The 18,613-nt window shown below is 39.6% G+C and overlaps 1 protein-coding gene across 1 annotated transcript; it reads right to left on the bottom strand.

Annotated features, from left to right (window-relative positions):
- Nucleotides 1-685: 685 nt before the first annotated feature.
- On the bottom strand, nt 686-18,240 carry PRRG4 (proline rich and Gla domain 4). Its single transcript, XM_049648649.1, has 6 exons — nt 18,030-18,240; nt 17,566-17,690; nt 10,546-10,709; nt 8,915-8,963; nt 7,596-7,728; nt 686-2,437 (listed from the first exon to the last, which is right to left on the bottom strand). The coding sequence occupies exons 2-6, from the start codon at nt 17,666-17,668 to the stop codon at nt 2,203-2,205; spliced, it is 684 nt and encodes a 227-aa protein (XP_049504606.1). The 5' UTR covers nt 17,669-17,690; nt 18,030-18,240; the 3' UTR covers nt 686-2,202.
- Nucleotides 18,241-18,613: the final 373 nt, after the last annotated feature.

Consider the following 18,613-nt stretch of genomic DNA (forward strand, 5'->3'; position numbering starts at 1 on the left):
GTTCTACTGACTAAGCCAGCCAGGTGCCCCATAATGGTAAAATTTTTATAGGTAATGTAGGACGCTCTAAAGAGACTACTTTTGGGGTACCTGGCTGGCTCAGTCAGTGGAGCATGTGACTCTTGATCTCAAGGTGGTGAGTTCAAGCCTCACGTTGGGCATGGAACCTATGTAAAATAAAGATTAAAAAAAATTTTTAAGACTTCTTTTCCTGGGGTGCCTGGCTGGCTCAGTTTGTGGAGCATACAACTCTTGATCTTGGGGCTGTGAGTTTGAACCCCACAGTGGGTGTAGAGATTACTTAAAAATAAAATCTTTAAAAAAATAAAAATACTCTTAAAAATTGAGAATAAACTGAGGGCTGATGGGGAGTGGGAGGGAGGGAGGGTGGGTGATGGGCATTGAGAAGGGCACCTGTTGGGATGAACACTGGGTGTTGTATGGAAACCAACTGACAATAAATTTCATATTAAAAAAATAAAAATAAAAAAGTAAAAAGACTACTTTTTAAAATTATACCTAAATTTTGCTAGATGATTTCTTTGTGCCAAGCAACTAAAGAGACCCCATAATCTAGAAGGATAAAGTGGTTGCTGTCTGAAATGATTAAGGTCTTGCTTATATCCGCCTTAAGATCATGTTGTCTTAAAAGAGAGACATATACACTCACACACACATATTGTAATGATAATTTATACTTTGTAAACATTTAATTGGAAGGAATTACCAAATACATGTGGGTTTTAGTTTCACTTCTGTAAAAATTATAAAACAAAATACAATTTTACACATGGTCTTAAATAATTGGAAAATGCAATGCCTAGCAAAACAAAAAGAACAGAATTTTCTATTTTATTTGCCAGGAGTATGTTATTTCTTAAGTTCCTGCAAAGAGAAAACAAATTCACATTTACATCCACACCCACTTACATAAATGTGTGCAAACACACTCACTCCAGAGGTTTATAGCTTATATTCTACTACATTCTTAAGGAAGACTAGTCATATCTACAATTAGAAGAAGAGACAAAAAGTATAGGTTAAAACGATTACTTATGGTGTTTTGGGTCTGGACATTAAGAGGTACAAGGGGTTGTTGATAACTTTAGTCGGTATTATTATTATTATTTTTTAAAAGATTATTTTATTTTTTTAAATGTTTATTTTTGAGAGAGAGCAAAGCAGGGGAGGGGCAGAGAGAGAGGGGGACAGAGGATCCAAAGCAGGCTCCATGCTGATAGCAGTGAGCTCGATGTGGATCTCAAACCCACGAACTGTGAGATCACGACCTGAGCCGAAGTCAGACACTCAAACAACTGAGCCACCCAGGCGCCCCTTAGTCAGCATTATTTTAATAGCAGAAAAGTAAATTAAATTTTCTATGTTCTCAAACTATTATTTATAAACTTCAACACATTTTCAAGATAAATAATTATATATAGTGATACATAGATAATTTAGCAATGAAAATGGACATGTCAGTAGAATGGGCAACTTTATCAAGTTCTAGTCACTCCTAGATTTGAAGCCTATGTATTTATTTGACAGTATTACAGCCCTTGCAAATCCTTGCCATTGCAACCCTATACCCTCTGAAGAACTAACTCTCTAGCAACTGATTTTTCTTTAAATTACTCCCTACTCCCCATAGCAAAACATGACTGACAGCAATTGTTAACAACTAAAACCTACAAATTATGGTTCAATACTATGCAATTATTTAAAATGTAAAACCCAGTGATTAAGGCCACCAATTTATACTGAAGTATCAAATTTTGTAAAGTATTTCCAACCAAAAAGAAATCCTAATAAAGGGTGAGTCCAATATGCTGACTTTGGTAATCTACTGATCAGAAATCATTTTTTTTATATTCAATGCAAGAAATCTATAACCTTTATCTGTACAAAGGATATTTACTAGTTCTAGCTATGGCATCCATAACAGAGTTTTTGAACCATTAAAATAAACAAAAAAGTGCTCTCTTCTTTACTGCAAAGACATGGAATCAAAGTTTCTTATCAAGCTGATAATGATCAAGTTCAGGTCCAAGATGCCAACAGAACTTCTGTGGTGTGGTACACATGCTTATTCTTTCTTTGCTCCTTAGAGTTTGTCATAAAGGGCTGATATGACATGTCTCTTTGGTTCAGGGAAAACAAAGCATTCAAATAACAGGAATCTCCTTTTCCACCATGATGGGCTTAGTGAGATGGGAGCGACATAGACTTTTTAAATACTCGAAACCCTTTTGCTGGCCCGGGGTATGGTGGCGGTGGGGAAACATTGTGTTTTCTGGTCAGTGCCACTGCCTGTTCATAAGAAGGTAATCCTGTGTCCTCTACGGAAGGTGGTGATGGAGTCAAGGCAGCCTCCTCAGGTCTTCTGAAAATGATGGAGGGAGTGTGCCGGCCCCTTCTTACATAGGTGGCTGAAGAACTAAACGGAGAGACTGCGGTTAGATCTAGAAAGGCAGCATTTTAGGTTAAAATGGCAATATTATAAAACCCAACTGACTATGTTGATAAAAGTTGATCAAAAGCTTATCAAAAGTTGAACTTTTCATAAAAGTTGTTGTTATTACTATAACAACAGTTTTATTTTACACATAAACTCTGATGAAAGAGCAAGCGTTTTGGAGTCAGACACAGGTATGAAAATGGATCCTATCATTTCATAGCTACGTGACCAAAGGCAAGTAATCTAACTCAGTTTCCCCCTCAATAAAATGTGGATAATAATAGCTACCTCAACAGAGTTGTATTGTGTGGATTCAGAAAGATGTCATATTTAAAGTATCTAAGCAGTGTCTGGAACACTATAATAAGGGCTCAAAACATACTAATTCCCTTTTTCTCCCACTCCTGACAGAGAACTTTCTCAAAATATGTTGTGAAACCAAATCCTTTCTTGTTGAAAGGCAGCATTACTCCAAGCCAAGGGAAGTGATGTCACAGAGATAATCACAACAGGTGATGCCTGTCTCTCTCCTATTGCCCCTGCAGTCCTGCTGCCTGGTCCATTCCTCCTAAACAGCACTTCTGTCATGTCCCTCTTCCCTGCAAAAGTGTAACCTGAAGCCTACTTTCCACTGAGTCAAGTTCAACTCCATGCCTCCTTTTTAGAGCCTCCCTTATCCTGGCCTCACCTTATTTTTTACAGCTTTTTGCTCTTGCGAAAGTACTATGTGCAATGAATTCTCTGTCCTGCCTCTGTGCTTTCACTGGCATTGTTTGCTTTCTCAGATTATTGTCTTTTCCGCACTCCATTGACCTAAGACCAACAATTTTAAAAAATATGGCCTAGTTCAAGCCCCACCATTTTCACAAAACTTTGTCAGCTACACCAGCCAATGAAAATTAATATGCAACACAGGTCTGGTGTTATGAACCTTTGTTTTCCCTTCTCATTATTGAATTACCAATTATAATTTAAACATTAGTAAATTTATTGGTTTAGACTGTGAAGTGGGCTGTACATGAAGCACTTAATGTGTAAATCAAGTTCATAGAGCTATGGCTGATAAGATAGTTAGAATTCATAGGTTAATCCCCAACTTCTAGACAGTATTTACAATATTCTTCCTAACAAGAGTTAAGCAGATGCAAAATACTGGAAACTTTTCCAAACCAAGGCAGTCAATTTGCACCTTGGAACACCTTTTCCTTGGAGGTAATAATGAGATATGAAACTAGAGGGAAGGAGACAGGATGACTAGCCTTTCAGTTAGCTGGGGGTGACTGAGAGCATCCATCACAAGCTTACTTAGAGGGCTCCACACAATTCCTCCTCTGCCAGAAATCTGGAACATAGTCATGGTAGGCTAGTCACTTGCCACCTTCATTAGCTTATGACCAAAAGTTCTATTTGTTTGCTGACAGAGAATAGGAGAGACAAGTGTTTTATTTGAACAAATAAAATTTTCCATGTCTACTTTCAAATTTTAAGATATAGAGACAGAGGCACATGGGTGGCTCAGTTGGTTACATGTAAGGCTCTTGATTTCGACTCAGGTCATGATCTCACAGTTCATGGGTTTGAGCCCTACATTGGGCTCTGAAATGACAGCATGGAGCCTGCTTGGGATTCTCTCTTTCCCTCTGTCTCTGCCCCACTCCTGCTTGTGCATGAGTGTACGCGCTCATGCCCTCTCTCTCTCTTTCTCACAAAACAAACAAACTTTAAAGATATAAGAGACAATATAAAAATTATTAAATAATCTACACAGTGATTTCTTATATACATCTTAAATGATTCATATCAGAAAGTATGCACCAATAACATTTCAAATAAACTGACATCATCTTATGCCCATTTTTCTCCATAAAATACAGGAACTAAGAAATGAAAAGATCTTATTTCCCATTTCTTGGCATGTTTGGACAGAGGAATGAGACAACTTTTCTGACAATAATCTTATTTTTTACTTTTTTCTTTCTCAAATATTTCCTCACTCTTCCCCCACTTCCAGACTTGTGAAATACAGAAAGAGAACAAATAACTCTGCTAGAAGAATTTCTTGGGATAATAGATGAAAAGTACTTTAGTAAGTGTTTAAAAGTTAATCCCCAAATAAGAGAATATCTCATAAACCTAGTTTTTAATGTCCCCTAAAATTCAAAAGGTTGCTCTGGGGATCAAAGTGAGAAAACAGATGTAAAACTGATGTGTGAACTGTATAGCATTATACTACACTAACATTAATAACTAATCCTACTTTTATTTTTTTTATGATTTTTTAAAGTTTATTTATTTATTCTTAGTAATCTCTATACCCGACGTGGAGCCTGAACTCACAACCCCAAGATCAAGACTCCACACACTCTATGGACTGAGCTAGCCAGGCACCTCACTAATATTGCTTTCAAAATACGAGATGGGCACCTGGGTGACTCGGCTGAGCATCGGACTTTGGCTCAGGTCATGATCTTGCAGTTGTTTTTTTTTTTTCTTTCCAGGAAGCAACTTTATTTGTCTTGATCTTGCAGTTCTTGAGTTTGAGCCCTGTGTCGGGCTCTGTGCTGTCAGCATGGAACCCACTTCAGAGCCTCTGTCTCCCTCTCTGCCTCCCCCTCTCCCCTTGTGCTCTTTTTCTCTCTCTCAAAAATGGATAAACATTCAAAAATACAAAATAAAGAGCTATTACGGGTGCCTGGAGGGCTCAGTCAGTAGAGCATAGGACCTCTTGATCTCTAAGTCAAGATTTCAAGCCCCCATGGTGGGTATAGAGATTACTTCAATAAATAAATAAACTTTAAAAAATAAAATAAGAGATATTCAGGGTTTTTAAATTTTACAACAACATACACAGAAAACATACGCAATAATGGCACTACTTTGCTACCTTTGTATTCTGCTTCTAACCTAAAGCAGGGAAGAAGCTACAAGATTTCAGAGGGAAAAAAAAAAGCATAAGGTAAGAAAGAAGATGTAGTGGTGCAGAAAGTAGAAAGATGAAGAAAAACAAAAGAGAAGAAAACGCCATGCATGAGGACACTGAATAATGGCTAGGCTATCACAGACTTTGAGTGCAATTATTAAACGTGAGGGTATACACAAACTTTTTGGGAAAGACATTATGAATGGGGTGGAAAAGAAAGATAAAAGGCAAGAAGAGTCTCCATAGTCAATTTTGCCTGTATCTTCATTAGCCTGTGAGTTTACAGGACTCCCTCCCCTACTTGTGGAGAAAGCCACCCTGAATAAAATATTAGTCAAAAGTCCTAGAAAATGGAAAGACCTTGCTCATTTTCTATATTAAATAAGGTAAATTAATAAAAGTCAGCTTAAAAGATAGTGGCTTAAGAAGAATTAAGTAAGTTCTTCCTTACTTTCTCTCGTTTCTCAAAATTTTCCAGGATTTACAGAGCTCTCTGACAAACTCCTTTGTCCATGCGCACAGGTCATGTTAATGCCTCAGGGAGTTGTTCAGGAATTCCAGCTTGGGGATGGAATTACAATATATGTTGCCCCTGTCCTCCACCCTCTTTCTGCACCTTTGTTGTGGGCATCCTTGAAGGCTCTGTCCTTCTCCATCTGTCTTTTCATCACACTTAGAATATTTGCCTACTCTCGTGGCTTCAGTTTTTTTTTAAGTAATATTTATGTCCAACGTGGGGCTCAAAGTCATGATCCTGAGATCAACAGTCACATGCTTTACCAACCTGAGTCAGCCAGGCACCCCATGGCTTTAGTTTTTATTCTCCAGTAGATGAATCCTAATTCCACATTTGTTGTCCTAAACTCTTAACTTACAATGAAGAAAAAATTTTTATTGTGGCAAAATATATATAACATAAAATTTGCCATTTTTAACCATTTTTAAGTGTTGCAACTTAGTGGCATTAATTATATTCACAATGTTATTCAACCATCACCACCATTTGCATAACTCTTTCATCACCTGGTCATGGTCATGAGCTTTTCATAGATTTTGAAAGTGTGAATAGGGATATGTAAGCATCAATTTCAAATAGCCTGTTTAGCACTTAGTACTTTTTTTTTAAATGAGGTTATTGTTACACTTACTCATCTACACTTACTGAGAAGGTAATAGAGATAATATAGAGGAGAATAACTTTTCATTTTTATGAGGATGCTGAGATTCTATTATCTAGACAATTATGGCTTTTATGAAGCCTTATGAAGCTTTATTAATGTGCTATTATCTTCAAGTGGTAACCATTTTATTTCATTCATTTGTATTTAAAATATCAATAAAATGTTTGAATTTAAAACTAGTTACACTGATTTCATTGGGTAGCCACATGGCTAGATCTGCTCATACTGGGACTCGGAGTAAATGATGGGACTTCTTGCTTCTGGAAACAATGTGAGGACACTGGTATCTGCCTCCTGCTTGAGAAGGAAATATTAAACACTCAAGTTGACACTTGTGAATTCTCTTATATTCTTTTGAAGGACCTTGGAAATAGCGTCAATAGATTGTTTATGTAAGTGTTAAATTAGGTAACCAAACCACTGTCACAGACTAGAGGAGACCAGAGGGACATGTCAACTAAATGCAGTGTGGTATCTTGACTGTGTCCTAGAGCAGAAAGAGGACATGAATGGCAAAATTGGTGAAATCTGAATAAGGTCTAAAGTTTAGTTAACAGTAACATACCGGTGTTGGTTTGTTTGTTTTACAAATGTTCTCTGGGAGTGTGAGATGTGAGATGTTAACAATGAGAGAAACTGGATGAAGGATGGGAAAACTCTGCATTATCTTGGCAACTTTCCTGTATATCTAAAGTTATTCCAAAATAAAAAATTTACTTAAAAAAAATAGGCAGCCACTTTTATCCATTTAAAAATAACGACATAGAGGAGTGCCTGGGTGGCTCACTTGGTTAAGCATCTGATTCTTGGTTTCAGCTCAGGTCATGATCTTGTGGTTCGTGGGATCAAGCCCTGCATCGGGCTTTGCTCTGGCAGTGCAGAGTCTGCTTGGGATTCTCTCTCCCCGCCTTTCTCGGTCCCTACCATGCTTACACTCTCTCTTTCTCAAAATAAATAAACATTACAAAAATGTTTTTAATAAAATAACAATATAGAATGTATAATAGTGAATTAAATATTTTTACATGGTACTTACCCTGGATATTGTTGCCTGTTACACTTGGTGATACAAAGATAGTAACCAAGTAATCCAAAAATAACCAAAAATACTCCAGCAGCAATTAATCCAGTCAGAAGGCCCATGACATCAATTTTTTCTCTGTTGCCATCTTAAGAGAAGTCATTTAGTTAATATTTATTTAATATTTTAAAATCATTAAAAATATATACTAACTGGAAAGCACTACCTATGATTTCAATAAATTTAACACTGGATCTAAACATTCTATTAAGCATCTAATAATATTGATTTTTCTAAAAAGTCTTTGTGTTAGCGACATGACCTGAAAAATTTGTAAATGGCACTTCCTAAAAGTCCTAGTTATAGTTTCATTTATTTTATTTAATTTTTTTTTAAGTTTATTTCTTTATTTCCAGAGACAGAGAGAGAATCCCAAGCAGGCTCCACACTCAGCGTGGAGCCCAACATGGGGCTCAATCCCTTGACCCTAGGATCACAACCTGAGCCGAAATCAAGAGTTGGATGCTCAACCAACTGAGCCACCCAGGTGCCCCTCATTTACTTTAAATAGATCATATTAAATGAATAGTATTTAAGACTAAACATATTCTAGGGTGCCTGGCTGGCCAAGTTGGAAGAACAGGTGGCTCCTGATCTCAGGGTCATGAGTTCAAGCCCCATGTTGCGTGTAGAGATTACTAAATAAGTAAATAAACTTAAAAAAATACAAAACAAAACATTCTTTGTCTAACTAGGCACATTTCAGTATTAAATACACAGATAAATGTACTAAGAAACACTAGCATAGCAATGTAATAAAGTCTCCTCAGAGCTGGGGCTCTACCTGAGGGGAATGAAAGAGTTGGCAAAGAAGACTTGACTAAAAAGCAGCTACAAATGATAAATATAGAGAAAATAAAGGATCTCCCCTCTGTAGAAGTTACTGAATTCTAACACTCTTAATTCACCTAGTAGCAGAAGTATTCCACTCACTTGCAATGGTAAAAGAGAGAAAAACATTAAAATAGCTTACTACTTGGAACTAATGGAGTCCTACTTTTATTCTGTGCAAGTCTCGACTTAGCTGAGTTGTTTAAAACACCTTTAAGCCTATTATCTCATTTCCCTAGTATCTCACCAAACTTGATTTTCAGTGTGTAAAGATGAACATGGCTTCCTCTGTCTTAGATAGCCCAGTGTATAATTGAGAAATCTTCCCTGGGTTTACAAGGTATGTATGTTGAGCAACAACCAAACTCAAACAATGAAACTAAAATGTATTATAATAGAGAGAAGGTGGGAAAAACATTAAATTTGGTCAATTCTTGCCTTACTTGATTTTGTGGTTGGTCCTTTGATGGAATATTCTTGCCAAAATGCCACCTAAGAGAAAAGCAAACATGCCAAGTTTATTTCATTGTTTTATTATCATTTCATTTGGTCCCAATGACCCACACAGGGGTGGTAAATTCTTGGCATGTGCCACAGGTAAGATACCAGTTTATTCAAGCTAGAGGGTGTGACTCATTCTAACTAAAGCACTACCACCCACCACTGTTTCTCCCAACTTTGAAATTGGTCAGGGGATTACTGGCCGTGCCAGCTCCCCACTGCTGTACCCTGCCGTTCTCCCTTCACCTGCTCAGTCCCCACTCAGGCATCAGGTGAAACTATCAGTGAGTCGGTGACAGCACCAAAGGTGGGAGCTGAAACCGTGGACCCATTACCAAGTTTGAAAAGGAGTCTGAACTTTTCTGTGCTAGGTGGGCCCTAAGTTTGCTAGATTTTATTGAAAGGTATTGATTGAGAAAGACATCCTTGAGATTCTGTAAGTTCAGTGTTTCCTGAGAGAATGAAGCAGATTTTAAGGAACCATGATAAAATCATTCAATGGGTTTGTGACAAACAGAATAAAATTTCAACAGGCACAACTACAAAGTACAGACTTTGTTTTCCTTCTCCAAAAGATGTGGCAGATATCAGTGGGGAATGAGAGGCTGGGAGCAATTTTAGAAGAAAAAGGAACTAAGTTCCATTAATACCTGCATTTGAAGGATACCTGGAGCTCTTATTGACCAAAGAGTAAAACAGGACTCTTGAGGAAGGGAAAAAGGAGCTGTTATTTAATTTACAAAAGTAAAGAATTTGGATCACTTAACATTCTTTAAGAATGTGCCAGGTTATACAGGGATAGTGCTGTCCATTTTTTTTTTTGTACTGTTCCAAGATTAATAGATAGGATTTAATTCTATTTTAAAGGAGAACGTCTAGGGGGCATGTGGGTGGCTCAGTCAGTTGAGTGTCTGACTCTTGATTTTGGCTCAGTTCATGATCTCACGGTTTATGAGATCGAACCCTGAGTCGGGATCTGCAATGACAGTGTAGAGCCTGCTTGGGATTCTCCCTCTTTGTCCCTCCCCACCCCCTTCAAAATAAATTTTAAAAAGGGAGAACTTCTGAAAGTTTTTTCCCTTGAATTACACAGATATACCAAACAATAAACTCCTGAATGCAGAGACTATATATTTTGTATCTTCAGTCTTTGGCAGAGCAGTTGACATAATAGATTGTTAATACATAACAGTAATCAGAAAAGATAAGGTCACTGATAGGAAAATTTCTGAGTCTAGAATGATTGAAGCTAACTAAGAGTCCGAGAACTAACTCAAATAATATCTTAAAATTTAATTCACTCTGCCTTATAATTGTTTTTGAATATAATAAACATTAAACACACAAAATCACAGCATAATTGACAACTTGCTAATTACTACAAGCCCATTTAATCAAATATAAAAACCAAGTTTAAATAGCTTAATTATCATTTTAAAGAAGTAAAGAGGGATAACAGGTATACAATCTTGATTTTATTTTAACCATAAAATCTCTGATGACTGAGAGTGACACTTTAAGTATCATTTAATAATAATAATTTCCAGTCAATTAACATTATCAACCAAATTACCGTTTTGTCTTCATCCACAAAAATTTCTCTGGCTTCCTCATAATTACAAAGTTCTTCTATGCACTCTCTTTCTAGGTCACCGGGCGTGAAGAGCTCCAAATCAAATCTATTGTATAGGAGGTGTCTACGTATGAAAAGGTTTGCTTCTTCTTTTGATGTGAAGACTAATAAAGAAATAGAAAGATTTCAAAGGTTGATAAAAATAGGGCAGAAGATTTCTGTTTTAACTGTGGAAAAGTGAATAATTCTCTTGATGTAAGATTATACCAAATTTTCTTGTATGGTTTTAAGTCCTGACAAAAAGAAATCTCATCAGTAAAAATAATTTCTGTTAAATATGAAATACATATACTAGCATAAGTATAATTTTGATTTATGCCCAAATTATTAGCATAAATGAAAATTATTTAAATATCACTTTTCCCTCCAGATAATAACATTTCCAAGAAATGACAGGTCAGACTATTCTACTTCTAAAGGGTTGGCTCTCTATTATCTTGACTGAGAAAAATTAGTTTGGTGTCATGGACAGAGTATTGGACTAAGAGAAGACAGAGATTCTCGGTTTTGATTTGGCTTAGCTATTGGCTGTGTATCCTGGGATAGTCACTTACATCTCTGGTTTGCTATTTCTTCATTTGTAAAATTGGAAAATGAACTAAATTATTACTAAGATCTTTTTATGTTTTAAAATTATAAATTCATACATTTATATTAATTTTTTAATTAAAATTTTTTAAAATGTTTATTTATTTTTGAGAGAGAGAGAGAGAGAGAGAGAGTGTGTGTGTGAGCAGGGAAGGGGAAGAGACAGAGAGGGAGACACAGAGTCCAAAGCAGGCTCCAGGCTCTGAGCTGTTGGCACAGAGCCTGATTTGGGGTTTAAACCCATGAACTGTGAGATTATAATCTGAGCCAAAGTTGGATGTTCAAGTGATTGAGCCGCCCAGGCGCCCCTAATTAAAAAAAAAAATTTAATGTTTATTTACTTTTGAGAGAGATGGAGCACGAGCAGGGGAGGGGAAGAGAGAGAGAGGGAGACACAGAATCTGAAGCAAGCTTCAGGCTCTGAGCTGTCAGCACAGAGCCCAACGTAGGACTCAAACTCACAAAGTGTGAGATCATGACTTGAGCCAAAGTCGGATGCCCAACCAACTGAGCTATCCAGGCATCCCAATATATTAAAAATTTTAGAGCAAGTTTATACTAAAAACTTATAAAATTTTAAACTTCTAAGTTAATAAAATTATAGGTTAATTATAAGATTAATTAAAAGACATTCAGCCCCAGGATGCCTGGGTGGCTCAGGTTATGATCTCACGGTTTGTGAGTTCAAGCCTCATGTTGGGCTGGCTGCTGTCAGCTCAAGCCTGGAGACTGTTTTGGGTTCTGTGTCTCCCTCTCTCTCCTCTCTCTGCCCCTCCCTCGCTTGTGCTCTGTCTCTCTCTGTTTCTCTCTTAAAATAAATAAACGTTAAAAAAAAAAAAGACATTCAGCCCCTCCTAAAGAATTAGTTCCTTCTACCTACCCTCCAAATATGTGTCTCCAATACTTTATAAGACTCCCTCTATCTTTTCTGGGAAGGTAAATGGTAAACACGATAGAGTTTAGCATAGGTTGACACAAAACCAAAATGTCCCACCATGGCAGTATTTTAAAAACCCACAAACTTTAAACTCATTCTGGTATCACACAAAGAATGATTAAAAAATCTTGCTCCTGGGGCACCTGGGTGGCTCAGTCGGTTAAGCGACTGACTCTTGATTTCCACTCAGGCCATGATCTCACGATTCCTGAGATCAAGTCCACATGGGGCTCTGCACTGACAGTGAGGAGCCTATTTGGGACTCTGCCCCTTCCCTTCTGTGTTCATGCATACTATAAATAATAAACATTAAAAAAAAAAAAAAAGAAATCTTGTTCCAGGTCACATTACCAAGACTGGAATTCAGAAACTGAAAACTACAACAAATGCTTAAAAGAATTTGGTATTTCTCACTGCTAACCATTACTATAAAGGAAGAATATATTAAAGTGGGCAACTGAAATACTGAGTACTAATGAGAGAGCATGGCTTGAAAGATTAATATTGATTTGTGAATGATCTCAGGTTAGCCATTTATTCTTAGCCCCTTGAGAACAGTCACACCTTGTCCAAGATATTTTTTTTCCACTAATCAATCACCTTTCCAAATAGGTCTGAATATTATAGAGCTATTTTGTTCAATACAATAGCCATTAGGCACACATATGGCTATTGAGAACTGAACTATGGCCAATTTGAATTGAGATGTGCTATAAATGTAAAATATACACTGGATTCGAAAGACTTAATTAAAAAAGTGAAATATATCAATGTCTTATATTGCTTATATTTGGAAATGACATTTAGGATATAATGGCTTAAATTAAATATATGAAAAACATATAATTTTATCAATTATTTTTACATTTTTAATATGGTTATTAGAAAATTTTAAATTTTGGGGGCACCTGGGTGGCTCAGTAGGTTAAGTGTCCCGACTTTGGCTCAGGTCATGATCTTGCAGCCCCCTGCATCAGGCTATTTGCTGATAGCTCAGAGCCTGGAGCCTGCTTCAGAGTCTTTGTGTGTGTCTCTCTCTGCCACTTCTTGCCTTATGCTCTGTCTCTCTCTCAAAAATGAAAAAACATTAAAAAAAAGAAGAGAAAAAAAGAAAATTTTAAATTATTTATGTGGTTTACATTATGTTTCTATTTGCCTGCACTATTCCAGCATATACATATCTATGTTATAAATAACATGTATGGGCTATTTGGACTGGGGTGGTGGGGAAGCTAGAATGGAATCACTGTTGATAACTGTTTTCAGAAATATTCTAGGGACGCATGGGTGGCTCAGTCAGATGAGTGTTGGACTCCCTTTTTTTAAAAATTTTTTTAATGTTTATTCATTTTTGAGAGACAGAGAGAGACAGAGCATGAGCAGGGAAGGGGCCACAGAGAGGGAGACACAGAATCTGAAATAGGATCCAGGCTCTGAGATGTCAGCACAGAGCCCAATGCAGGGCTCAAACTCACAAACTGCAAGATCCTGACCTGAGCCAAAGTTGGACGCTCAACCGACTGAGCCACTCAGGCGCCCCTAGATGAGTGTTGGACTCTTGATTTTGGCTAAGATCCTCGTCCCAGGGTCATGGGATCGAGCCCCAAGTTGGGCTCTGTGCTGAGTGTGGAACCTGCTTGGGATTTTCTCTCCCTCTGCCCCTCTCCCCTGCTCGTGTTCTCTCTCTAAAAGGAAAAGAAAAGAAAAAAATATTCTAAAAGGCAACCAGTATGATGAAATCTTTCTATTCTTTATTCTCCTTTGTCTTCTTATAGATTTTATGCTACTACCAAATAGAGACAAAATGAAAAAATTTCCAAGTCACCATCATCTCTCATTGGGATTCTTACATTGGCCCTCGAAGGGGTTGCCTTGCTTCCCTACAGTCTGTTTTTAACATTGTGTTGTAGCCTCACTGGCTTCCATTGCGCCTTTGTACTTGCTATTTCTCCTGAACAGAACTTTCTTCTTTCAGTTTGTTCTTCCATCTCCTTCAGGATTTTGTTCAATGTTAGCTTAACTCCCATCCCCACCCACCCACCTCTGGCACTCCCCTGTCCCTTACTATACTTTGTTTTTCTCCATAGCACTTATCACCATCAGGTGTTTTATATGTGTTACCCACTTACTTGTTACCACTGTTTCCCTCATTAGAAGAAAAAATTTCATTCAAGTAGGCATGCAGTTCCTGACACAGACAAGGCACTCAAAAAACTTTACTAAATGAATGAATGAACTCAACTTTTCTATATTGGGAAGAAACTCTTCGACCTAAATTCTACTAGTTAAAACAATTCATAGGTATAATCTGGTATTACTCAGTTTATTGTAGGTTTAAAATACTAAACCAGTGATGAAGTAACTCATGGCCTGCCTAACTTAGCTATACTTACTATATGAAATCTAATTTTAGAATGGAGAATTAGAAATCTGCTTTTGTATTGCTATTTCTCAGATGTGGCTAGATCTTTACATTTTATTGGCTAAGAAAGCAACACAAATTTCTCACTGTTGGTCTTTCCTTCAAGCAGGTTATTTGAATTATAAAAATACTCTGCTCTCCATGGGTGACTGGGTGGCTCAGTTGGTTGAGTGTCTGACTTTGGCTCAGGTCATGATTCCACGGCTTGTGGGTTTGAGCCCCACATCTGGTTCTGTGCTGACAGCTTGGAGCCTGGAGCCTCCTTCAAATTCTGTCTCTGGCTCTCTTTGCATCCCCCCCCCCCCAAATATAAAATAACATTAAAAATTTTTTTTAAAAATACTCTGTGCCCTCCAGATGGGATTCAATAGAACTACTTTCAACTTGAAAGGAAAGTAAGAAAGAGAGAATCATAAACATTTTTATTGTTCTTGGGATGATATTTATGCCAGTAAAATCTTCACCCCCAAATTAAACATGGCCTCCAGGGGCTGCTGTTTGCCACTTCCCTGAGTGTGAAAGTTCTGATTCCATCAGTGGTTGACCTCAGACTTTCAGTGCTTCATTAAACTTGTTCCTGCCACCCTTTTGATCTTAGGAGAAATACTGTCCTTTGTTGTTTGGGTCCTATGTAACTGTCAATTTGTTTGTTATCCAAAGAAGCAAACCTCCTGGTCCTGGGGCATTCGGGACTTCCTGTGAGAGTTCCTATTTTCCCTCCGCCCATTGCTGGAGGATATGCGGTCCTTAGTACTTTTGTATTTGCCTCCTCAGGTTCTCTTCCCATGTTTATTTCTCCCAGTTAAGGCTGTCCTAAGAGGCTGTCTCTGCTTTCTGATGTTTCAAACCCACCAACCCAGGGATTTTTTTGCTCCCTCTCTCCTTCTCCCTCTTTCATGCCATGTTTTCTAAATAAACTCCTTTTAAGTCATTTCAACTCCACCCTTGGGCTTTATCAGAGTTTAGCTGAAGGTCCTTTATTTTCCTGTTTACTTTTCATATCACCACTTATTATTGGCTTCTGTGCCATACAACTCTCCAGAGACAGAGTTACTGCTACTCTTTCCTCTCTCTGGAGCTCTCTGTCCCTACCTCTGTCACAGAGCTTATGGAGATTATCTCTTTACATCCTACCCCCTTTGCCAGATGAAGAGGTCTTCCAGGGCAGGGACTAGTCTTTCACTGCTGTATCTCCAGCACCTAGCATTGGGCCTGGCACATAGTATGTGATAATAAAGTGATTACTAACTGAACAAATTAGCTCTTTAAATATATAAGATTCCTTGGGGCACCTGGGTGGCTCAATCGGTTAAGCATCTGACTCTTGATTTCAGCTCAGGTGTGGTTCTTGAGGTTTACGGGATTGAGCCCCACAATGGGCTCCACACTCCACACTGACACCTCCGAGCCTGCTTGGGATTCTCTCTCTCCCTCTCTTTCTGCCCTTCCCCCACATGCTCTCTCTAAATAAATAAATAAATAAATAAATAAACTTAAGAAATACAGGATTCCTTGTTTACATTTCCCACAGATATTTCCAGTCTTCTGCACTCAAGTATGATCTCTAAATTCCTTCCATAGTCTGTGATGTCCTTGAGAATGTCTTTTATGTCTGTATTATGTGAATGAATGAATATACTCATAAGCATACTGGGGATCAGCGCCTGGTCCCACTGAGTGTAGACCTTCAATCTTACATATGTGGTGTAACTTGGGAGGCACTGAGAAGGATCTCCTTCTAAAATCTGTCCCTATACTCACTAGCTAGCTTATCCATTGCCTAGAATTCTGCTATTAGGATTTGACTCTTTTGGGTTAAGATACCTATCCTTTTGGGTTAAGATGTCCTATCTTAAAATACACACACACACACACACACATGCACACACACACACACACACACACACCCTCCTGGAAGGTTTAATACACTCAGCTTTATTAATCATTAATAAGTTATCCAGGAGTATTAGTGTAACAGATCCTTCCCAAATGAAAATGAGCTGAGACTAGATCTGATGAGAAGGAACAAGGGACAGGAATGTGTAGAGAAAGAAGTAGATCCAAAATATTGGCACTGGGTAGGGAAGCATAATGGCTAGGCAGAGAGAAGGATGCTGAAACCGAAGCCAATTTTTTTTTTCTTTTCTGGCTTTTCTTTTCTTTTTTTAAAGTTTATTTATTTTGAGAGAGACAGAGACAGTGCAAGTGGGGGTGGGGCAGAAAGAGAGGGAGAGAGAGAGAATCCCAAGTAGGCTCCTCACTGTTGCACAGAGTCCAATGTGGGGCTTGGACTCACCTAAACCAAGAGAGCGGAAACCAAGAGTCCAAGGCTTAACCAACTGAGCCACCCAGGCACCCCTCTTGTCTGCTTTTTCTAAGATAGACTTTTAAAATGTGATCAGGAACTAGTCTGTTTATGACCTGGAACCCGCAAGGTATGAAATTCTAGGTTAGCAAGCCCCAAGCCTAATCTTCCCACAACCATCTGACTTCATCCAGATAATCAGACAATATGATGTCAAAAAGCACCTCAGGGATCATTCTACTCCCCACTCCCATCATTTTACAGAGGAAGAAATTCAAGTGGAGAAGGGTTAAGTAACTTGCCCAGGGTCTCATCACAAGTCCAGACTAGATCCTGGACTCCCTGTCCATCTTTCCAGGAAGAACAAGTAATTATGCTCATTATAATTACCACATAGCCTCATCTAGGAAAACGGCACTCACTGATTTTCAGAAGGTGAAACAGGCTTTCCATTCAGTGAACCACAAACAAGGTCTTAAATATATATTTATCAAAAGTAACCTACAGAAATAAATTTGTATAAATTGTACCCAACATAACCACAACATTGCCAAATAAACCACAAATTAAACTAAGGGATATTTTGGTGCTTTTTATGATTGATGGGGGCATGTAATTTCAAAGACTACACTTTCTCGCTGGAGATCTGTAATACGTGGCTCGGGTTTCCGGGGGGGGGGGGTTCCTCGGAACGGAGGCCATGCTTACCTTCTTCTCCAGCATGCCCAGACTCCTTTGGACTTCTTGTGCAATGAGGAAACGCGAAGGTAACTATGCGCAGTTGGCTGAGAAAAACCAGAAGTGTAAACATAGTCTGGTAACTGCCAAACAAACTGAAACAAAATAACAACAGCAAAAAGTCAAAAAAGCCCCTGGCTCAGCGCTTTGAGTTTTCGTGGGAACTGAGTCACCCACCTGCTGCGCTCCCAGCAACCGCCCGACTGCGCCCCGCTCTCGGGTTTCGGTCACCCGGGCCCGACCAGCGCCCGGAAAGCGGCTCCGAGAGCGCCTAGTGACAAATGCTGCGCCCCCGGGGCTCTGCCGACTGCTGAGCGGACACCTGTCGCCGCGGGCAGCCCTCTACCTTCAGTTCCAATCGGACCCGGTCCGCCGAGGGGGCCCCGCTCTGAGAAACCCATTCCCGGCCCTAGCCAAGCCGTCGGGCCCCGCACCTGAGGCTCTGGGCGCATGTTCCTGCAGTTCCCGGGCCGAAGCCCCGTCGGCGGGTGGTCCCTGAGGCCGCCAGACCCTCCGTCCCGGCGTCCCCGACCCCCAAATCTCGGCGACAATCCCGGCCTCTCTCTCCGCAAGGCCGGAGTGGCCTCCGCGTTCGGGCCGTGGAAGCGCCTGGGGTCTGCGGAGGGGCGCCCGGGGACGCGCGGCGTTAAGTTTCTGCCTTGATCCCGAGAGGCCGCGGAGCAGAGCAGTGGGAGAGGGAGGGCGGAGGCGGCTACCTGGGGAGCACCCACCGCGCTCCTCCTCCCCGGGGGCCGGCCTACCTGCGGCGGGCGGGCGATCCGCGGGTGCTTCCCGAGCCGCCGCAGCTTCAGCCGGGAGCCTCGGGCGAGCCCGGCCGCCTGCAGCCAGTTCTGGCCCCGCCTTGGCGCGCGGGTGGCAGGTTTTGGACTGGTTTCTAGACCCGGCGTTGCTTGCGAGTTCAGGGGGCATTTTCAAAAGTGCTCGGTGGTAAGCAGAGCGCCCCCCGGCGCATCCCGCGGGCTTGTCGCTTTGGATTTCCCTGGGCTAGAGGTCTGTC

This window comes from Panthera uncia, chromosome D1, assembly GCF_023721935.1.
Source record: "Panthera uncia isolate 11264 chromosome D1, Puncia_PCG_1.0, whole genome shotgun sequence".
Taxonomy (NCBI): domain Eukaryota; kingdom Metazoa; phylum Chordata; class Mammalia; order Carnivora; family Felidae; genus Panthera; species Panthera uncia.